Source organism: Nicotiana tomentosiformis, chromosome 7 (assembly GCF_000390325.3).
Source record: "Nicotiana tomentosiformis chromosome 7, ASM39032v3, whole genome shotgun sequence".
In the NCBI taxonomy this organism is placed as follows: Eukaryota; Viridiplantae; Streptophyta; class Magnoliopsida; order Solanales; family Solanaceae; genus Nicotiana; species Nicotiana tomentosiformis.
In genome coordinates, this window is record NC_090818.1 from 110,473,801 (window position 1) to 110,496,914 (window position 23,114).

The 23,114-nt window shown below is 36.0% G+C and overlaps 2 protein-coding genes across 2 annotated transcripts; both read left to right on the top strand.

Moving 5' to 3' along the window:
• Nucleotides 1-326: 326 nt before the first annotated feature.
• LOC104093893 (probable WRKY transcription factor 49) lies at nt 327-2,317 on the top strand. The gene is made up of 3 exons (XM_009599720.4): nt 327-781; nt 1,130-1,294; nt 1,746-2,317. Exons 1-3 carry the CDS (start codon nt 516-518, stop codon nt 2,179-2,181), a joined length of 867 nt encoding a protein of 288 aa, XP_009598015.1. The 5' UTR covers nt 327-515; the 3' UTR covers nt 2,182-2,317.
• A 1,721-nt stretch (nt 2,318-4,038) lies between these two features.
• Nucleotides 4,039-12,642, top strand: LOC104093894 (ATP-dependent zinc metalloprotease FTSH 10, mitochondrial-like). Its single transcript, XM_009599722.4, has 8 exons — nt 4,039-4,406; nt 4,492-4,726; nt 4,813-4,887; nt 5,403-5,533; nt 7,549-8,034; nt 8,189-8,956; nt 10,754-10,981; nt 11,855-12,642. Exons 1-8 carry the CDS (start codon nt 4,347-4,349, stop codon nt 12,335-12,337), a joined length of 2,466 nt encoding a protein of 821 aa, XP_009598017.1. The 5' UTR covers nt 4,039-4,346; the 3' UTR covers nt 12,338-12,642.
• The last annotated feature ends 10,472 nt before the right edge of the window (nt 12,643-23,114 follow it).

The following is a 23,114-nucleotide window of genomic DNA, read 5'->3' on the forward strand; positions in this document are numbered from 1 at the left end:
TTTCTTCTGGGAAAATGAGAATAAGAAAAATATAACATTTATTAATTTCAAAGTAAGGTCAAGTTAATTTGAAATAACCTTGTGCTTAGAATGTACATCTTTATTATATTATAATACATTGGTAATTGAAAATATTCCCATGTATTGTAAGAATGACACATATAAAGAAAGTGTATAAGAAAAAAATATAACACACAGATTCTGCATACCTTATCTCTTTAAATTTATAGTATATATATATATATATATATATATATATATATATATATATATATATATATATATATATATATATATAAAAGCACATCAACTACCAATAATAGCTTTATAACATAGTAGTAGAGCTATAACAGAATAAGGCATACACAAACAAAAATCAAGAACTTCCCCTTCATCTACTCCACTCTACTTCACCTTTTCCTCAATTTCTTAAAACCCCTTTTGCTACCAACTAAGTTAATTCATAGCTAAGTACCAATATATCTAAAAACTAGCTAGTGTATACTAGTAGTGAAATGGCAATGGAGGAATTAGAGGAGCTTAAAAATTCATGGACTTATCAAGATGAGTTGATAAAAGAACTTCTTGACAATGAATCACCATTCTTTTTGGCATCTCAAGATTCAAATTCTACTAATTGCCCTTCTTCAACCGATAACTCACTTGTAACAAAGAGCATCAATATTTCTACAGTTTCCTCAGGGCCAAACATGGATGATATTGAGAGTGGTTTATCAGTGACAAGCTATGGAATTCAATCTCATGATGTTTCACATGCCAGGTTTGAATTCTTATGATGTTTTTCCGAAGAGTTAATAAGTTATATGCACTGACAGTGTAAAAAATATACCGCATACTTTATATAATGGAGTATTAAACATTAATTGGTAAGCTAACTTGCTATAGCATGTTTTTATGTAAAAATATAATACTTGTTATAACATGTTAAATTATACTAATATCGTGAAAAGCTTTCCGGTGTCAATCTATAGTAACTTATATCCTTTTCCGACTACGTACTTAACGACCCGTGTGCTCGAATCTCCAGTTTATTAATTCCAGTTAATTAAAGCAAATCTTGGTTTTTGTTTTCTTTGTAATGAGCATGAATTTTGTTCATATGCTGCAGAAGCTTTGGGTTGGAAAGAGGCTTGAACTTGATGATGAGTAAGCAGGAGCCTCATGAGACTAAATATAGTTTGAGAATAAAGACTTGTGGTAATGCAATGGCTGATGATGGTTATAAGTGGAGAAAATATGGCCAGAAATCTATTAAGAATAGCCCATATCCCAGGTATATCTCATATGTAATTTTGCCTCATTTTCTTCTTGTTAGAAAAAAAGAGTTTTGTTTCTATTGTCTTTCACAAATGGGGTATGGGAAAGATAGTGTGTACACAGACTTTACTCCTATCTTAAGAAGGTAGAGAGATTGTCTCTAACAACCTTCGACTCAAGAAAAGATGAAGAAAAAAAAATAACAGTAGCAACAAGTAGAACAACAACAAAATAGTAAAAAATCAAAGCGAAAGAAACATTAAGTAATAATAGAAATCTACGTATAAGAAAATAAAGACTACACTAATACTACTGGTACTGAAAAGGAAAGCGCATGACTATCTATTAATCCTCTACATAAAAGTTACTATAAATCGAAATTTTTATATTTATAAACTGTTTGAAAAAAAAAATAACAAAAAATTATCAGAATTGCCTTTTGATGTTATTGAATTGTTTTATAACAGGAGCTACTACAAATGCACTAATCCAAGGTGTGGGGCGAAAAAGCAAGTGGAGCGGTCCAGTGATGAACCGGACACTTTCGTAATCACTTACGAAGGCCTACACCTCCATTTCGCTTATCCATTTCTCACACTCGATCCAACTCAATTTCTTGAGCAGCCCAATAAAAAGCCCAAATTGACCAATTCAAAAGCCCAGAACGAAGAATTTGAAAATGCAAGCGAAATTGACGAAAGCCCAAAATATGTTAATCCAAGCCCAGTTGTAGTCTTTGAACAAGAGTTGGGCTTTGGTGTAATGGGCTCACAAGGTTTACTTGAAGATATGGTTCCATTAATGGTTAGAAACCCATCTATGAAGCCCACAAGTTCATATTCTTCATCGTGCTCATATTCGTCTCCACCAACTTCTCCTTCATTTTCTTGGTCAAATAATTAGTTCTTCTAGCAAATAATTGTAAGTATAATAGACTATATATTGTTGTATGAAAATTGTTATAATGGGATTTTAGCAAAATAAATTGTGGGTCAAACGTTGTAAAGTTTGTTAGATGTCTAACAAGGAAGAGCGAAAATCTCATGGAATGAAAATTTTCGCTAGTTTTTGTTTCAAATAGCACAAGTTGTGTGTGTTTTTGCTCTTTATTTTTATTATTTAATACTTTGTTTTCTTACCGTTATCCACTTAGTAAATTTTACAATATTATCATGTCCAAGGAAAACAAATTAATGCCCTTGTATAGTGTAAAAATAAGTTGTACTATATATCATGATGCAAACTTATTTATTTATATATTTATTTTTATTATCTATCTCCACCTGCCTGTCAGAACTATCCAAAACCTTGATCAAACTTGGACCGCAGAACTCCAAGACAATACACCCATATCGTTGAGCCCATAGCATAATTATATGAGAGACTGAAGGCCGCCAGTTATGTTACTTCCATTCCTACAACTTCTATTAAAAATCCTTCTCAGTGGGTCAATCCCAACAAGACTTGTGTCTATTAATCAGGCATGAAGGGATACACTATCGAGGAATGTCGCATGTTGAAAGAAAATATCCAGATATTGGTTGACACTAAGTTAATACAGGCAAAAGAATATGCACTGAACGTTCACAATAACCCCTCCCTGGTCACATGGGTGAGGAAGTAAATGTGATCGAGACTGATAGAAGAAGGAAAGACAATTGAAAAGGTTGAATGCAACTATTGTAATAATACGGAAGCGTACGGCCAGGACACAAAATGGTCAAGGAAATGATCTCTTAGGAGTAATTAAAATTTTAAATATAAGAAATGATCATATAAATGTCTAATGATTTATTTATTGATCTCCTATGTTAATTTCTTTTATACTATCTCATGTGAAAAGATTATATAACTAGACACTATATGTAATAAATCACAAAACTAAATCTTACGATCGAGGAAAGGATCTCTTCGTTCTTCCATCATTTTGGTATTTTTTTTTTATGAACTCATTTCTCGTGAAAAAGAATCAACAAAAAACATGAATAATAGAGGTGTAATAATTACACGTTCTATATCACAATTCAAAAACTTTTATTCTCTATTTTGGTTCCAACAAACTACAATTAGGGTATACATGTATGAAGGGCTAAATGCACATATAGCAGATTCTGGGATCCCTATTTAAGCCATAACCTCGATTTATAAATATTTGCAAGTCTAGCCACTTCAAAATAACTTCAGACATACGATATTGAAGTTGCAAAAATCCGCATCTCAAGTTGGTAGGTTACATACATGACTAAACTTTAGGCACTTACTTATGCATGAAGTATAGGTATATATGGATGAACTTCAGGTATATGAAGTTCAAGCAAACAAATTTTTGCCAGAAATATTAATTTGTTCTTCGAATATCAACAATCTAACATCAAATCTAATGCCCAACTCTATTCTAAATAAGCTCAATTTTGCAACATACGATTCAAATATCATAAATAATAAATTACAATCATCAGTTTATAAGAACAAGAATAAATCTAACAAACTCATTTTGTCATCTTTAAGTTTTTACCAGAAACCTCCAATAATGAAGTTTTCCAACACTTGCTATAATTTAAATAATTTGAAAGCACTGAATATAGCTCAAATGGCAAGGTGAAAACTGGCCATGGGTGCAATTAATTCAATAAACCAACTTTTAGCCCATAGACACAAAAAATGGGCCTAAATAAGTCCAGCTTTCGTCAGTGGATCTCATTACAAAGTTGTGTCCTATCCTACAACAATAAAAGGAGATCCTTTAAATGACAAAACGACACCTAATCACCTGTTAAACAAGGTCTAGTTAGTAAATTGACAAATGCGGTTCATTCCCGGTTCTCCGTTCACGCAAAGTTCACTGATTCTGCAAAGTATCCGACCTAAACTATAGCTCCAAATGCCATAGCCTAGTGTAATTCACAAAAAAAGAAAAGAAAAAAAAAATCCTATAAATCTGTTAATATTAGACCGTTGTTAACTTTTTTGGTGACATTTTCAATCAATTGGCTTCAAATGACCCGTTTCATAATCAATTTCTAGGGTTTTGAAATTGTTCATTTTATGTTACGAGAATTACCAAAAATATGATGCTTTCACGTATTGGTCGCTCGCTGTCTAAGTCTTCTCGGTCCAATATTCACAAAGTAAGCTCACTAATAGCTCTATTTAGGTAGATTTTGTTTTGAATTTTTTTTTAATTTTTTTTTCGTTTTTTCTTTTTTGGTTTAGGGACTTGTTTATGGTGGTGGATATGGCGTGAGGTCAGCGGTGCTGGATGAAGTGGCAACACGTGGCGCGTGCATTACACGTGTTGATGGCGGGTTAAGGTTTGTGAGAACCTATTTGACGTCTATTGGAAGTGGAAAGCAGGGGTTGAGTAAGGCTAATTTGTCGGAACTCGATTCCGTTTTTGCAAATCATAGGCTGCGGAGGTTTTTCTGTAGCGAAGGGCCAAAAAGAAGAAGTGAGAATAAATTTGAATAATTTGAGCATTTTCGAGAAATTAATAATGTTTTTTGTTGCTTATCTATTGAATTTGTGGTTTTGTAGACTATGAGAACTATTATCCAAAGGACAGGAAAGAAGTTCCCAAAGGGAATAATCAAAAGGCAGAGTCGGGCAAAGGTATGTAGTGGTGTGTTATTTAGGTGTATTGGTTAATGTATGATGAAGGAAATGTATGGATTTTTTCTAGTGTGAGTGAAATTTTCTTCATGTATCGTATAAACCAACGTTACAAAACCTGCATAATATTAGCGTGAGATGAGTTTAAATGGAGTAATGGTGTCAGTGAGGATTCATATAGCCGTTCCTAACTTGTTTGGAAGCATTACTTGCTGTTGTGGTTGTTTAATGTATAGACCAACAACTACATTTCAATCTCAGCTGGAGTCCGCTGTATGAATCCCTTATGTGCTTCATTTGATATGTTTAATTCCTTGAACGCTCTATATTGTGTATTGATGATGCGAATATTCTTTTTTCATTTTGGCGTTAATATGGAGATGCAATTTATGTAAGGAATCGGTTGCAGAATTATGAAAAACCACTGAGAAATCCATGTTTTTCTCCTGTTTAATGTTTTATTTATGGGTCGTGTTTCAATGAATAAATTCTTGCTTTGGTTTGTATTGTCGCAGAGGAAGGTGCAGGTGAACAAGGAAATCCTCAGGAGAATTTCGTGAAGCTTAATTACAATTTACTAACACCCTTGTTATTTATTGGGTTTATTCTGTCATCTATCCTCTTATCTCCTCGAGAGCAGCAGGAGGTTAGTGCTTAAACAAAGTTTTTTCTCCCTTGCTGATCTTCTTGTTTCAGCTTCTTTCACCCTTTACTTTATTCTCCTGGAAGGGGATGAGTTTAGTGCCTTTGACCCTACTAGGGTGTTAGCTCGATGTAAGAAATGATCTTAAACATTTCAATATTTATGTGAACCAATTTCACCTCTACATTAATTCTAATGTAAACAAAAACACAGTCAGCCACCCATGAGAGAATTAGTTACTCAGATAGAGGATGTTAAATGTAGGGTAGAAATAACACTTTTTACTTTTCCATGATTTAAAATTTTTTCCTTTAGCTTTTTAGGCTCTAGAAGATTTGCAGTTAAAATTTTCACACAATGATGTGAATTTTCTTGTTTTGTATGATGAGCTCATAATGGAAAAATGATCAGAAATGCACAACTTCTGTAAGGCATCACATGGAAACATTTGCTGGTAGATACCGGATCGTAATAGAGGCTAGCGAGATTTAGCTGTCCTTAAGTGTGTGTTTGTTCTTTTCGGAAAGCGGTAGGTTGATAAAACTAGCTACTCAGTGCCGGCTCAAAGGCAAGGCAATGAAGCCATTGCTTTAGGCCTCAAAAATTAAAGGCCCAAAATTAAATTATTGTATGCAATATTATAATATAATTAGTTACAAAAAAATATTATAATATAATTTATTAACTATTATTTATTAAAGATTTCAAATTTATATTGCTTTTTAGGATTTTTTTTTAAGACTGTTTCGGCAGGGTAGATGCTGTAAAATTCTTTACCTCTCATTAATTATTGTGTTTACCTCCTTTTGATTGTGTTTTTTTCTCCTCTGCCTATATTCATTCACTTTCCTATTTTGACTATTTACTTTCCAATTTCAACTAAGTTTCCTAAATCAGATATTTTGCTTTGTTCTGTTTGGTTAATCGAAATTAGAGAACAAATCTTTTATCTCATTAATATATGAATTTTATTAAATAACTTTAAGGCCTTTTATTAAGCTTTGGATTTAGGCCTCTAGTTCTACCCCGCCTTACTGCTACGATGTTCTTCAAGAGATCATATCACTTGCGTTATATTGGGAATGTAAAGTTTCATGGGACCATCTTTGATATGCTCAAGCTTTTATAGTTCTACTGATCTGATGGAGATTGTAGCCTTTTCCTCATTTGATTCTGTTTTTCTGGTCTAGCCCGTTAAAAAGACAAAATTTCCAGTCCACAGTGTTATCTTTTTTTCCCTGTTATTCGAAGGAAAATTAAGTCGTATAGCAGTTATGGAAGACCTGATATTTTTTCCTATGAATATGGCCTTTATGGTAATTTAAAAACTTAGGTTCTTATATGATAGACCCCACTAGTGGGATTCCACTGGGTTGTTGTTGTTGTTGTAGGTTCTTATATGATACACCGGCTTTGTGTTACTAGTTGTTGTTACCTGTTTTTTACAAATCCAAATTCGGTTTCTCGTTGCCTGGAGCGTTTAACGCATGTCAGAACAAGAAATTTACCATTTCTATTATCCTATTGATGACAAGTTTAGGCATGAGATAGTGGCCCTGTGTTCCACTAGGTAGTAAATTGCCTACTTGTTGCATGAACATGGAAAATCAGACTGTATCTCAGTGCTCATTCTACTTGATACAACCATTCGCTTTTTTTTTTTTGAGCTGACTACTTTTGCTGATATTTTGTTCTTGCTTAAACATATATTATTGATGAAGAATTTCTCCTAGGTAGGGGTAGGGGTAAGGTCTGCGTACACACAACCCTCCCCAAACCCCACTAGTGGGATTTTACTGGGTCGTCGTCGTTGTTTTTGTATAACAATTTATCTCTGAATAATTGAAACAATGTGACTTTTCTAAATGTTTCATCGTTTAACTGATGATTGGTGAGTAAAGCAGGTTCTAATATAATCGAGGGGCAGTTCTGTTATCTTCAGTGATTGGTTGTCTTCTGTAAGTTGCTTCTGTTTCTTCTGATCATCTGATGGTGACTTTGTAAATGTAAATTTTCAGATTAGTTTCCAAGAGTTCAAAAACAAGCTACTTGAAGCTGGTCTTGTTGATAGAATTGTTGTTTCTAACAAATCTGTGGCCAAAGTTTATGTGAGGAGCTCTGCACCTGGTCCTATTCAAATTGGTAATGACACTATTCAAGGTCCTACAACTGGTAGAAATGATACAAGAAACGCAAGCCACTTCAAATATTATTTTAACATAGGGAGTGTTGAGTCATTCGAGGAGAAGCTTGAAGAAGCACAGGAGGCATTAGGAATAGATCCTCATAATTATGTTCCTGTTACGTATGTTGATGAGTTGAATTGGTTCCAAGAAGTGATGAGGTTTGGTCCAACAGTGTTGATTCTTGCCGTCCTTTATTTTATGGGACGAAGAGTGCAGGGTGGAATAGGTGTCGGAGGCCCTGGTGGAAAAGGTGCTCGTGGAATATTTAACATTGGTAAAGCACATTTCACGAAAATGGATAAAAATGCCAAGAATAAGGTGAGTCTTAGATTCTAGCCATGCACTAGTGTCTAACTTGGGTGCGGATTCAGAAGTATTCGTAGTGTTTTTAAAAGCTATTTTTGAAGATGTTTCATGCCATGGTATATCATGATTAATTCTTGGAGAGTCTGTTGACATGTTCTTGGTACAGGTCTTCTTCAAAGATGTGGCTGGATGTGACGAGGCAAAGCAAGAAATCATGGAGTTCGTCCACTTCCTTAAAAACCCCAAGAAATATGAGCAGTTGGGAGCCAAAATACCCAAGGGTGCTCTTCTAGTGGGTCCTCCTGGGACTGGAAAGACACTTCTTGCCAAAGCTACAGCTGGAGAGTCTGGTGTACCTTTTCTCTCTATATCTGGGTCAGATTTTATGGAGATGTTTGTTGGTGTTGGACCAGCCAGAGTTAGGAGCTTATTTCAGGAGGCACGACAGTGTGCGCCTAGTATAATTTTCATTGATGAGATTGATGCCATTGGTCGAGCAAGAGGGCGGGGTGGCTTTTCTGGAGGACATGATGAACGTGAAAGCACTTTAAATCAACTGCTTGTTGAAATGGACGGTTTTGCAACCACATCAGGTGTGGTTGTACTTGCTGGCACAAATAGACCTGATATATTAGACAAAGCCTTGTTAAGACCCGGTCGATTTGATCGTCAAATTACCATAGACAAACCAGACATAAAAGGCCGTGATCAGATATTCCGGATCTATTTGAGCAAGTTGAAACTTGACCACGAGGCAGCCTTTTATTCACAGAGGCTTGCTGCTCTAACACCAGGATTTGCCGGAGCAGACATTGCAAATGTTTGTAATGAAGCTGCTTTAATTGCCGCAAGGAATGAGAGCACAATAATTACAATGCAACATTTTGAGTCAGCAATAGACAGGGTAATTGGAGGTCTCGAAAAGAAGAATAAGGTATCCAATCCTCAGTTTTTCCGTTCCACTATCTACTTTGCATTTAAATTTCATTGGTGGATAGCACATTTCCAACACTAGACGTTTCATATAATGTTCTTTTTTCTGGATTGTTATGGAATACGCCGGTTTCAGCTTGAAATGTTTAGATTTGTGTGACTTATCACAAAAATAAAAACGAAAAGAGAAGTGCTTGGATTTACATATCTGCCGCTCTGTTGCTACTAGAAAACATATATAATTACGATAAGGGCATTATCTGAAGAGGGTTGCTCTAGTGGTGAGCACCCTCCACTTCCAACCAAGAGGTTGTGAGTTCGAGTCACCCCAAGAGCAAGGTGGGGAGTTCTTGGAGGGAGGGAGCCGAGGGTCTATCGGAAACAACCTCTCTACCCTAGGGTAGGGGTAAGGTTTGCGTACAAACTACCCTCCCCAGACCCCACTAGTGGGATTATACTGGGATGTCGTTGTTGTTGTTGCATTATCTGAAGAGGTTGTCATTTTTTTTGGGGGGAAGTGATATATTGATATAATGTTCTACAACTTTTAGAGCTGATTATAAAATTGGAATTTCTCTATTTTCCTTTACTTACTAGGCAAGTGTTTCTTTTATTTCACTTCCTCTCCTTTTTTGGGGTGTGTGTGTGGGTGGGTTTTGGGGGGGGAGGGGGGGGGGGTTATGACACTCAATGAAGTGTTTAACCTTATAAAAATGAACTTTTATTTTAATGAGAAACCTATGGTAAATTGGGTGCAAAATGCTCTTCTAAAGGCCAGGCCCGAAACTCCTGGTAGCATATGGAAAATTTTGATTTTAGGTGGCTAGGAACCAAATATACCCGTTCAATATTGTAGGAATAGCCGCATTTATTCCAGTGTCTCACATAGTCAGCTACAACTGGAGTGAACATTTTTTGAATACCCTGTCAGCCAAAACTTTTTTGCATGCATCATAGATCCGAAGATATTCAATGTTTGGAGGGTTGAGTTGAAAGTTATGGGCAATGTTGTCAAAGGCACGCTTAAGCCATGTAGTGAGGCTCAAAACACGTTGAGCGCTTCGCCTCGCTTTGTGGGCGCTTTAGTGTCACATCAAATCTCTAAGGCACTTTTCCTTGCCAATGAGTATAATCCTGAAAAGGCGACCTTAAACAATTGATATTTCACTTTATCGTGAATATTTTTTCAATTTCTTTTTCCACATATTTGTTATTTATGCTTATAAATGATTAGTCTTGGACTACATGCATATTTTTACTTTTTTCTCCCGTTGCGCCTTTTTTCATTAAAGCTCACGCTTTATTTGCACTTAAAGCCCCAACGGACCTTAAAAGCTTTTTTGCGCTTTTCGCCTTTGATAACACTGGTTATGGGTGACCTTTTCGTTCTTTGTTGCTGCATCCAGGGATGACCATTTATTATTTTTGGAAAGTTTGGTTCTGGGTATTGAGCATTATTTATTTGTATAAGAATTAAACATCATGGAGCATATATGCTCCGCTTCAACACCATTGTAACTGCTTCTGGTTGACTTGAGATGAGTATGGAACCCACTTGGCAGGGAGAGGGTAGGTGGCAAAGCAAAGGTTGACTTTTCCATGCACTCTGGTCCTTTTTCTTTTCTATTTTCTTCTGTCTACTTTTTATTAAAAAGGGAAGTTGGGAGGATGCCCACTTTGGGATAGTATGCAGTGACTAGTGTTACAAATTTCCAGTTTTAGGTTGGAGTGTTAAAGGTAAATTTGTGTTTGTTTTGGATGATGTCACATCTCAAAGCTTCCTTTGGGCTTTCTGCAGGTCATAAGCAAGCTAGAGAGGCGGACAGTTGCCTACCATGAATCTGGTCATGCTGTTGCTGGTTGGTTCTTGGAACATGCAGAACCATTACTAAAAGTGACAATTGTTCCTCGTGGTACTGCAGCCTTGGGATTTGCTCAGTATGTTCCAAATGAAAATCTTTTAATGACTAAGGAACAACTATTTGATGTGACTTGCATGACTCTTGGAGGTCGAGCTGCTGAGCAGGTGAATATGTCAAAAAAAACTTTTATCATGCTTTCGTATTTTCTCCCATTGACACTAAGAATTGTTGACTTGAAACTCTTCTCACCGCGTGGGAAAGTGTGGAGGCCCCAATTATAGAATTCAACACTAAATTGTATTCCGGAAGCCAAATTTTAGGTACAGGGTAGAAACCTTATTATGCACTGTACTGATACTCTGTCCTGCAAGCGTGCTGTTATTTCGTTAGTCTTCTGAATTATTTTCTTTAAGTAACATCGGAAGGTAAATTGCAGTGTTAAGATCTTTTGAACTCAATATCCTGCACAAAACGGCAAAGGACCCCCTAAGACTTCCTCGCCAATTCTCCTTATTTTTCCCCATAAAATAAGGTTAGCTAATAGAAGGTGGAACTTATGACTTAAGTAGAAGGTGAATATCTTATGACTTAAACTCTGGGAGTTCCATAGTTCTCGTTAAATCTATTTAGGGCGTAAAGTTATGCAACACATCTTTCGGCATATAAAAAGAAGACTTCTCGCCGAAGACCTAAATTTTGCAGATTAGTGTGCCTAATAAATGGAATGGGACCGATATGTCATATGATGTGCAATGAGGTTGGCTTTTATATTATCTGCTTTCGAACCTTAAAGAAAAAAAGCTCAACCGAGCAGGAGCTCAGGATAAGATGGCTCTGATTTGAGTGGAGTCTTGTAAGTTCCTTACTAGTTTACTATCTGAAAACATTTAGTTCCTGGTATACATGAATATTTTATTTGTTAAATGTTGTTCAGAAGCTTCACTTTTCTACCATTTTAGCAGCTTGACTTTCTTACCATTTATCGACTAAATAAGATTTCTGAAAACGTAGTCATTTGGATTTTATTTGTTAACTAGGTTTTGATTGGGAAGATCTCGACTGGTGCACAAAATGATTTGGAGAAAGTCACAAAAATGACGTATGCCCAGGTGGCAGTCTATGGTTTCAGTGACAAGGTTGGTCTTCTTTCTTTCCCACAAAGAGAAGATGGATTTGAGATGTCAAAGCCTTACAGTAGCAAGACAGCAGCAATTATCGACAGTGAAGTTAGAGAATGGGTCTCCAAGGCCTATGAACGTACTGTTCAACTTATAGAGGAGCACAAGGAACATGTGGCTAAGATTGCAGAGTTACTACTTGAAAAAGAGGTCCTTCATCAAGAAGATCTGGTCCGGGTACTGGGTGAACGACCATTCAAGAGCCTTGAGCCTACGAACTACGATAGATTCAAGCAAGGATTTGAAGAAGAGAACAAAGAAACCAAAAATAACCCTGAAAATAAGACTGTAGAAGATAATGGATCATCATCGCCTGTCGAACCTGAGGTTGTCCCAGTATAGTTGTGGGATGGTGCTTTGTAAATGAGAATATGGTGTTGTGGCTGTCTGGTATTCACTTATTAGAAAATTGTAGAAGAGAGAAGAACAAGTCTTTATATTAATAGCACAAAAATCAGTTTTTCAGTTTGTGCACCCCATGATATTGTGAAAAAAGAAGAAGAAAACAACAAAAATGAGGTGAAAGAAATACTGTAATCTAATTGTATCAGATACGCAAGGGCTGTTTCTAGTTGCTCACTGGTATGTCTTGTAGCCAATTCAGAAGCCCTACTTTCTGCAGTAATTTTATAATTTTATTTACCCGACTTCCAGTGGCTGCAGAAATCTAGTTTACCAGACTTCCAGTGGGTGTAGAAATCTAGTTTACGAGACTTCCACTTGCAGTGGGTTATTTCTAACTGTTTGCTCATAAAGGGCTATATAGTCATATTATAGTCCTTCCGATGCAATAAAGTTACATATTGTCTGGTTATCTTGGATGTAAGGGGTATTTCCGTGGGTTTGCCTTGGTACTGTGTTCATACCATTGTATTGAATGATCCCAGTCAGTTACTTTCTGCTCCTATAATGCATACAACCCTGATTGATGGTTGGGCAGGTTTTATGGCTTTGTATGAGTTTGCGGTTTTTGATCCTTTTAATATTGTTAAGCAGTGATTGTGCTAATCAGATAGCAATGCCTTTGGCAGGGAATTATGCCTATTCAGCATTAAGAGGGCATGCAAAGACTATGGAAGCACTGTGGTTGTATCTTGGGTAAGGCTCAATAGCAATCGTATGCAGTCCCAAAACTATGCGTGTGATATATTTTTTTTCTGTGGATAAAGTGAACTGGAAAAATAGTTGGTGGAGTTGAATGAATCTTGCACCTGAATGATCTAAGGTAGGGTTGCAATCAATTAGCTGCAACTCTTATGACTTTGGAGAGGAAGGTTACAACTCTCAACTTTGTTCTAAGAGAAAAATCTCCAAGATACTTGGGTTAGATAGAAGCATTCAATGGTTCCAATACCAACACAAGATAGGCGTTTTCGTAGTCTTTTGGTCCGTGGGACAGTCTGATTGAGAACTGAGGAGGGACATCCTTTAATGGCAGCTATAATGTACAAAGAACTTTGTCTTCGACCTCAAAATAAACACATAAATTGTTTCATACTTTTCGTGTGGCTGACCGTTGTTTGGCAGTTGATTATAATGAAAATCTTACTGTACTAGTCTACTAATATGACATGTCAAATATGTGCAGATATTACATCTTCTTAGTTGGCTGGTTGCTATTCTGGATTTCACATCATGTCTCCTCTATTCTGGATTCTACCTTCCTGGATTGATGCAAATTTTCTCTATTAGTTCACATGCATGCTTTCTTTTCTTGGATGTCCCTCTCCACTGTGGCAACTTTAGGTGTGGTGACCTAGCCTGAAGGGTATAGCCTTCTAATGGCTCTCAAGTCTCAGGATATATACAAAATAGAAGTGGGCCTTTAACATGTGGCAAAGTCTGTACCTACAGTCATAGTCATCATCTGACTTGCACATTTAGTGGCAAACAAAAACTCTTAAATCAATAAGCAGAAAAATAAGCAGATTCTATGGCTCTCAAGTCTCATAACTCTGCTTTTTTGAGTTCTTTTTCCCTCTTCATTCATATAATAATATGCCCTTTTGTATGAAATAAAGTTCATTTGACAATGTTACAGCTATTGCATCAGATAAGCACTACAATGACCTGACCCCTGACAATTTGAAGTGAAATTTTGATAAATACTGATGCACAAGGACTAGACATGAATGGCTGTGCTAAATATGTTAACTATAATGCTTTTTCTTTACACTTACTATTTTGGACTGGACTTGCGAATTTTTGACAAGTGGGCTTTTGTGAATAAAAGCAAAGTCATGAAAAAGCACCTAAATGACTTCCTACCTGGAAAGCAGTAAAGAAGAAGATTGTACTTACTAAACTTTTCCTTTTTTTTTTTTTTTTAATACTTATATAAATGCGTGGCTAATCATTGGTTGTGTTACTTTGTTGCTTGCATTGAATTTTTTTAATAGTATGGTATCTGAAATTTAATGATTTGACTAATCTAGATTCGTGTTTTTTACGACTCACTTAAGAGGAAGCATTTACCACCACAATTTTTTTCATTCTCACGGTTTCGAACTCGTAAACTCTAATTTAGTTTGCAAAAAGCTCCTATCCATCTCACCAAGTCTCTCACGTCTCTCAGTAATGTTGTTATATCATTAACTACTCGGTCTTCTCAAAAGCTGCAATCTCAGTATTTGCTAATGAACAAGGGCATCACCATTTCCATTAGTGTATAGTTTCTTAGAAAATTTGTTAATGGACTAATTTAGTAGCACTTTTTCTGTCTTTATCAGGGCTATTTGTTAAAGTAAGATTGGCAATCTTACTTTACCAAAAAATTATAAAAAGATTGCCAATCTTAGTAAATGTTGAATATGCAAGCACTTTTAAGTTGCAATTAGAAAAAAGGGCATATTTAAGCTACCAACTTGTTGTATATTTACAGACAATACTATAAGTTCAAACCAAAAGAAAAAAAATGGAAAAAGAGAGTGTTATATATTTACTTTTCTTTTCTCATGTTGGGCACAAGCAAATGTCTTTATCCAACTAAAAAATGTCTAACCCCTTTTCTAATTCTTTTTTTGGATTTAAATAATCAACAAGTTCCTAGCTATTTGAACTTTAAATTGTTATCTTGCCTCTGTTATTGTTTGTTGTTACAGTTTTTTTTTTGTCATCTTTCCTTAAGTATATTGGAAACAGCATCTCTACCTTTTCAAAGTAAGAGTAAGGTTTGCATACACACTATTCTCCCCAGACACTGCTTGTAAAATTATACTGAGTTTATAATTTACTAATTGTTTTATACCGTAACTATGGCATCGAGAGAGAATAGGGATTTATCTAAAATTAAGTCAAAATGTGCGGAGTATAAGGAATCATGTTGTCATATGTAGATCATAGGAAACGATTTGAAATTAGTATTTACTATAGCTTGGAAGGCATTATTGTTCATGTCCTGCCAAATTTGCATCTAAGGAACAGCCAAACAGATTACAATTATGAGAACACACTTGGGAACCTTAGAATTTGACCTCATGTTTATCAGACTGTAGCATTATTGCCAACAGTAGTTTTTATATTTATACATCATTATTACATGAGATTAGGATAAGTCAAAGAAAGGGAGCATTGGAACAACGATAAATTGCCTCCTTCTGACCTATAGGTCACGGACTCAAACAGTGGAATCAACCATTAATGCTTGTATTAGGGTAAGCTATCTACATCACATTCCTTAGGCATGGGCGGAGCCACAGTGCCGGCTATGGTTCGGCCGAACCTAGTAGCTTTTGTTCAAACCTTGTATTTATCTTTTAAAGTTCATTAGTTATGTACAAATATTAATTTAGAATCCAATACCTTAAAAGAATTAGAATTCTAAACCCATAAGTTTTAAATCTTAGCTCCGCCTCTGCCCTTAGGGTACGGTCTGAAGGTACAAGAGGGAGATTGAATTGTAATCTATTTAAAAATCTTAGTTGACTAAGTATGAATTTAGTCGACTGGATTTTGCACAGTGATTGATTGCAGTGGAGATAAACTAAGGAAACAGAAAGGTAAGGAAGATACAATAATTTTTATACTGGTTCAGTACCGGTGTGATACCTACGTCCAGTTCTCTTAGGTCACAAGGGTTTTCTTAGATCTTTAATGAATGTTTACAGCAATGATGATTTTAGTACGTTCACCACCAACGATATACAACAACAATGATTCTTTCCAATGTTGACACAACTCTCATTTTGTGTTCTAACTCTTCCTATCTTTTGTGACACTTGTAGACTCAGAAATACAGTATTTGTACTAAGAACTAGAAAGGCTTAGAAACAGATGATATAGTTGCGTGCCTTTTGATGTTCTTTTACTTCTTTCTTTATAGCTTGATGAGTCTTCTGTTTCCTTATCTTATGGGATTGTATGGCAGCAATTTTAGGAATCCTTTCCTTGTGAGGCATATATATCTAAGAGAAAGACCCAAGGGTAGCCTCATGAATCTACCTTGAAATGGTAGCTAGATTCACTCTTAATCTTGACGAATTATTTTCTCTATTTCTCCTTGATTTGAGCTTCTGCAGATTCTTCTGGATTCGATCTCTAGCCATGATTAGCTCTCTTCCCATTCTTGCGCGCTTGGGAATCTTTGACAATGCTGACTGATTGACTTTACTTCTTTGTTCTTTGACTGATTGATTCATTTTCCATGTAAATCAGAGTTCAAAATACATAGCCGTTGAATAAGGTCTTCTTTCCTTTTATCAACATCGTTTCTTACAAAATCTGCACACAACGAGATGTCATTAGTCAAGACTTCTTTTAGATTATTGATCATTATTAAAATTCTAAACTTAACAATCTCCCCCTTTTGATGATGACAATAATCTAAAAAGAGTTCGACTAATTTAAGGGTACTTCCCTTTTGTTTTTCAAGTGTACTCCCCCTATCATGGAGCTGGTTCTTGTGTGTTTCTCCCCCTGTCTTGTACCTGAATTCTTTTTCTTTCTTCTCCCCCTTTGACATCAATCAAAAAGAGGAAGAAGAACAATTTCCAATAATAGTTCTAATTAAGCAGGCAAAAATTATATACAGCTAAGCAGTTATACTGAGCATAGTCGACTGACATGCTCATCCAAGACACAACCAAAAGAAATAATTTTAACAACCACCATATAAAACAAAATAAAAAGATTGTCTAAGCATCCCAGACACTTAATTCCTTCAAAGGAAATACTTCAGGGTCTTGGTCACTTTAGTGCAGAAACTATCATAAGAAGCATCAATATCTTTGGTGACTTTGGTCAGCTTCTCAGTTACATCCTGCATAGCCCTGATCCCTTACCTCCTTGTGGCTTGGAGAGTGATCCTTAGCTTAGCCACGTCTGCTCCATTTTCCTTGGTTACTACCCTGATCTTGTCCCCCTGCTCCTGCATAGAGGTTAGTAATTCCTTGATACCTGCAATATTTTACTGCATTAGCAGCAGTTGATCCGAGAAATAGGATTTGTTGGCTTCAGATTTGATCCTCCCAGTGCTCTGATGAGGGATGGACTCCAGTGCTTTGTCTTTCTTAAGCCATGTTCCCTCAATCAAGGTATATCCCATCATGGCAAAGGCAGTCTTGTCATAGGTGCTGGAGATAGTTTTAAGAGCATAGAGAGACAGATCCACTTTTATAACTTTCAAGATGTGAGAGATTAGTAAACCATAGGGCAAACTGTTCGCAGAAGATGAGCCATCCCTGATGCTTTCAAGCATGTACTGACGTACCCAGGCAAACTAGTTGATAGCTTTTCCATTTACCAAACAATACAAAACAAACACATCTCTGAGAGACAAAGTACTAAGTGAACCAATACGGGGTAGAAAAGTGGTAGCGATAATGTGGGCTAGAACACGGTGTTCAAATTTCAATTTTTTGGGACCAATATCAGGGGGGTTGTAAGACAACACACTTTTGGCTTCCTCAAACGACACTTCAAAATTATCTGGCCAGGAGTGTTGCACAAAGAAACAGTACCCAACAAACTTTATTGCAAAGATTTTCTCAAACTAATAAGAGTCAAGGATAATACGATTTCCTAAAATCATGGATTCTAGATCATCTTTATCATTCACAAACAAATTTGTATAAAACATACGCACATGATCTTCATAGACAGTATCACCAACAGTAGTAAATAGAGAGACAAGTTTCTAAGTTTTAAAAACAGACATGACATCACAGTGAGAGTTTTGCATAGATTTTAAACTTATGGTGCGGCCAAAAACAATTGACTTTCCTTTGAAAGCAACAAACTTAGCCTTCTCTGTAGGGCCATAGAAGTTTATCTTGTCTTAAGGGCCAAACTCTACACTTTCAGTTTTAGCCCTTTTCTGAGAAGATTGTTTGGGGATGGACTCCATTGGACGTTTTCCTGTCCTCTTTTGGGAGATAAGAATGTCTTCTTGAGAATCATTGGAATATTCCTCGGTCAGTAGATGGTCTGTGCTTTCTGAGGATTCTATATCAACAGGATCATCTTTGGTTTTCTTAAAGAGATGGCTTCTTCTGGGTACAGAGGAGGAATGAGAGGGTTTGGTTTTGGCCATAAGTAGGAGAGAACAGAGAGATAGAGATTGAGTTTCTTTGATAGAATGTGAGATATGATCGAGGAAGAAGGGGTTAAAAAGGGTTTGAGAGGACGCCTCGATTCTCGGAGAGATGTGTGAAGAGCAACTGAAAATTTACCTTCTGCAAGCCCGTCGTCAGTTCACAATTAATGTTTGTACAGACTAATCAAGTACTTAAAGATTTTGGGGGCAAAAATTACGAGAAAATATATGGACAAAAATTAAACTTAGACAATTATAGAAAATATTAAGCACAGTTATACGGAAATTGTACAAATACCAATTTTGTTACGAAGGAAACAGAATCTTTCTTGAAGCAAAGGTTTTGTAAAAATATCCGCTAACTGATTTTCAGTATTTACAAATTCTAATACAATATCACCTTTAGCAATATGATCACGTATAAAATGATGCTTAATCTCAATATGCTTAGCTCTAGAATGATGCACATAATTTTTTGATAAACAAATAGCACTAGTATTATCATACATAATAGGAACACATTTAAGACGTAAATCATAATCTAATAGTTGATGCATAATCCATAGTACTTGTGTGCAGCAGTTGCCAACTGCCAAATATTTCGCTTCAGTAGTGGATAGTGCTACACAACTTTGTTTCTTGCTGTGCTAGGATATAAGAGATTTTTCAAGTAATTGGCACGTTCCACTTGTGATTTTCCAGTCAATTTTATCTCCTACAAAATCTGCATCTGAAAAAAATTTGAGATCAAAGATATCTAAACTTTCGTACCATAATCTATAGTCGACTGACCCTATCAAATATCTAATAATGCGTTTAACAGAGTCAAGTGGGACTCTTTAGGAGCTGATTGATATCTTGCACATTTGCAAATGCTGAACATTATATCTGGTCGACTAGTAGTAAGATAGAGCAGGGAGCCAATTATACCTCGATACATTATTTCATCAACACTCTTACCGTCTTTATCTTCATCCAAGGTGGTTGATGGACTCATAGGTATTCCTATAGCCTTTGCGTTGGACATGCCAAATTTTTTGATGAGTTCTTTTGTATATTTTGTTTGACTAATAAAAATCCCTTTCTGTACTTTCTTGATTTGAAGCCCAAGGAAGAAAGTTAGTTCCCCCATCATACTCATTTCAAATTCCCCTTTCATGATGTTTGAAAAGTCCTTGCACAAAATAGAGTTAGTGCTGCCAAAAAAATATCATCTACTTAGATTTGGACCATTAAATTACCTAGAGATGATCGTTTGATAAAAATAGTAGTATCAATATTACCTCTATCAAACCCATGTTTGACTAAAAATGAGCACAACCTTTCATATCAAGCTCTAGCATCTTGCTTTAGATCGTACAGTGCTTTGGACAAATTTGTAGACATGATTTGGAAAGGATTCATTTACAGATCATGGAGGTTGCTTAACAAATACTTCCTCAAAGATGAACCTATTTAAGAAAGCACTTTTCACATCCATCTGAAATAGTCTAAAACATTTGTGAGCAACATAGGCTAATAGAATGCGAATTGATTCTAACCTGACAACAGGGGCGAAGGTCTCCTCGTAATCAATTCCCTCTTGTTTTGAATAACCTTGTGCGATCAGTCTAGCTTTATTTCGCACAACTTGTCCTGATTCATTCAAATTATTTTTGTACACCCATTTTGTTCCAATAATGGATGCATTTGGTGGTTTACGAATGAGTTCACATACCTTATTTTTCTCAAATTGATCAAGTTATTCCTTCATTGCAGTTATCCAGCTTTTTTCCCCAAGTATCTCATCCACCTTTTTTGGTTCAAACTGAGATATGAGAGCAACATTCGATGTCTGCTTTAGTAATCTTCTAGTTTTCATTCCTTCATGAGGATCTCCAATGATGTACTTATATGGATATCCAGGCTCACTTTTCCATTCATTTGGAATAACTAATACTGGCTCTTTTTCAACAAAATTTATTTGATCAGTTGTAGAAGATACCTGATTTTCTATAGGACTGTTAGTCAACTGATCTTGTTGATCAGTCACTTCATCAAGAGTGTTCTCACCTGTATTGATAGACTTTGGAACTATAGAAATTTTCTCATCTTCAGGAAGTTGTTCATTCCTTAAGCGAGGGAGGGTTAGTGTCCACAAAAACAACATGTATAGATTATTCAATAGAAAGAGTACACTTATTAAAAACCCTATATGCTCTACTAGAGGGAGAGTATCCGAGAAAAATACCTTCATCTCTTTTGGGATCAAACTTACCAAGATTGTATTTTCCATTGTTGTGTATGAAACATTCGCAATCTAAAGAATGAAAATAATTGATGTTGGATTTTTTTTCTCTCCATAGTTCATATGGAGTCTTCTTGAGAATAGGTCGAATTAGGCATCTGTTGATGATGTGACATGCTGTGCTTACAGCTTCTGCCCAGAAGTGGTATGGAAGAAAATTTTCTACAATCATAGTTCTTGCCATATCTTGCAAGATTCTATTTTTATGTTTTACCACTCCATTTTGTTGCGGTGATCTTGGAGATGAAAAATTGTGAGAGATCCCTTGATCATTGCAGAAGTTCTCAAATGCTTTGCTTTCAAATTCTCCTCCATGATCACTTCTTATGCAAGATATGTAGTAACCTTTTTTCCACTGCACCTTCTTGCAAAAGACTTCAAAATTCCTTAATGTCTCATCTTTATGACTTAGAAAAATAACCCAGGTAAATCGAGAAAAATCATCTATTATAACAAAGACATATTTTCTACTACCTATGCTAGCAATTCTAGTTGGACCAAAAAGGTCCATATGCAGGAGTTGAAGAGGCTTTGTAGTAAAAACAATATTTTTAACTTTAAAAGAGGACATGGTTTGTTTTCCTAGTTGACATGCATCACAAATTTGATCTTTTGAAAAATCTAGTTTTGGAAGACCAATGACAAGATCATATTTGAAAAGTTTATGAATAGTATGCATGCTGGCATGACCATGTTTTCTATGTCATACCCAAGGATCATCAATCATAGAAGCTAGACAGATTTGATTACCAAGACTATCTAAGTTACTGATGGTATGGACATTCATGTCCCTATTTCCAAAGAGAATAACTTTACTTGATTCATCTTCAATGAACCAACCATATTTTTTGAAATAAACCTCATAGGCATTGTCACATAGTTGACTGATATTGAGAAGATTGTAACTAAGTTCATCAACCAGGTACACTTCGTCTACATCACATGCTGAGCTAAGGGGAACTTTTCCAACTCCAATTACATTTCCTATTAATTTATCTCAAAAGGTGACTTTTCCTCCATCTAGTTTGGTGACCGTTTTGAATAGTTGTTTGTCACCAGTCATATGTCTGGAACACACGCTATCAAGGTACCATTTCCCTTTTCGATTCTTCTTGCGGTGTTCCTGCAAAGAAGAGATTACTTGTTTTTAGGTACCCAAGCCTGCTTGGGTCCTGAATGGTTAGAGCTCTGGGTATTAGCTTGACTAGAGGGTTTGGTTCGCCAGACCCATCTTCTGTTGTTCTTGAACTTGCAATGGTTAGAGGTGTGACCGAGTTCCGCAATAAAAACAAGAGGGGTTATTGGGATTCTCATAGCCTTTTTCTCCTCTGATTTTAATCCTGCATTGGTTAGTGTTATGATCATTTTTGCCACAATGAGTACATGCAGAAAGATTTCTTGTTCTAGTCGGAGATGTATGGGGAGCAATCTGATTTTTTCTAACTGAACTATGACTGGTGGATTTTCGCAATCCATTCAGTTAAAGTTGAAGTTCATTAACTTTATCTTGAAGCATATCTCTCTCAATTTCACACACTTCCAACTTCAAAGCCAGTCTTTCTTTTCTCTTTTGATTTTTCTGAGTTCATTTAGAACTCTCTCAATATCTGCAAGAGTAATATTAATAAATTCTTGGAGTTCATGATAGTTAAGACATGTAGGAAGACGTACCTCACTTGTTCCTTCGTCTGCCATGAGACCAAGTTCACCTGAATCCTCATTGCTATCTTCTTTCATAGCCATGAAACACATGTTGGCAATTTCCTTGTGATTAGATTCTTCTTCATCACTCCAAGCTCCAAAGAACTTCTTCTTTTGAAAGTTCCTGCTTAGTTGCTTTTTCAGTTCAGGGCATTTGGCTTGAATGTGTCCATGTTTTCCACACTCGTAGTATTTTACATCATTTTTATCATTATCATTGTTCATCTTTCCTTTCTTGAAGTTTGATTGACCTCTTCTGCTATTTCGGTTTTTCTTCACCATGCTTGTTACAACTTTGGAGAGCATAGCTATGTTTTCGTCTTGTTCTCATCCTTCTTCATTTTCTGATTCAGCCACAGTTGCCTTGAATGCAACTGTCTTATTCTTTTCTTGTTGAACTTGCCTGTCTAAGTGTGTTTTCTTAAACGCAATTAGATCACCTCTAAGTTCATCATAGGACACTTTGTCAAGATTCTGACATTCCAATGCAATGACTTTGGGTTGCCAAATTGTGGGAAGACTTCTCAGAATTTTCTGACTTGTTCCCCACTCTTGATTGGTCTACCAAATGATTTTATGTCTCCAATTATTTTGCTGAA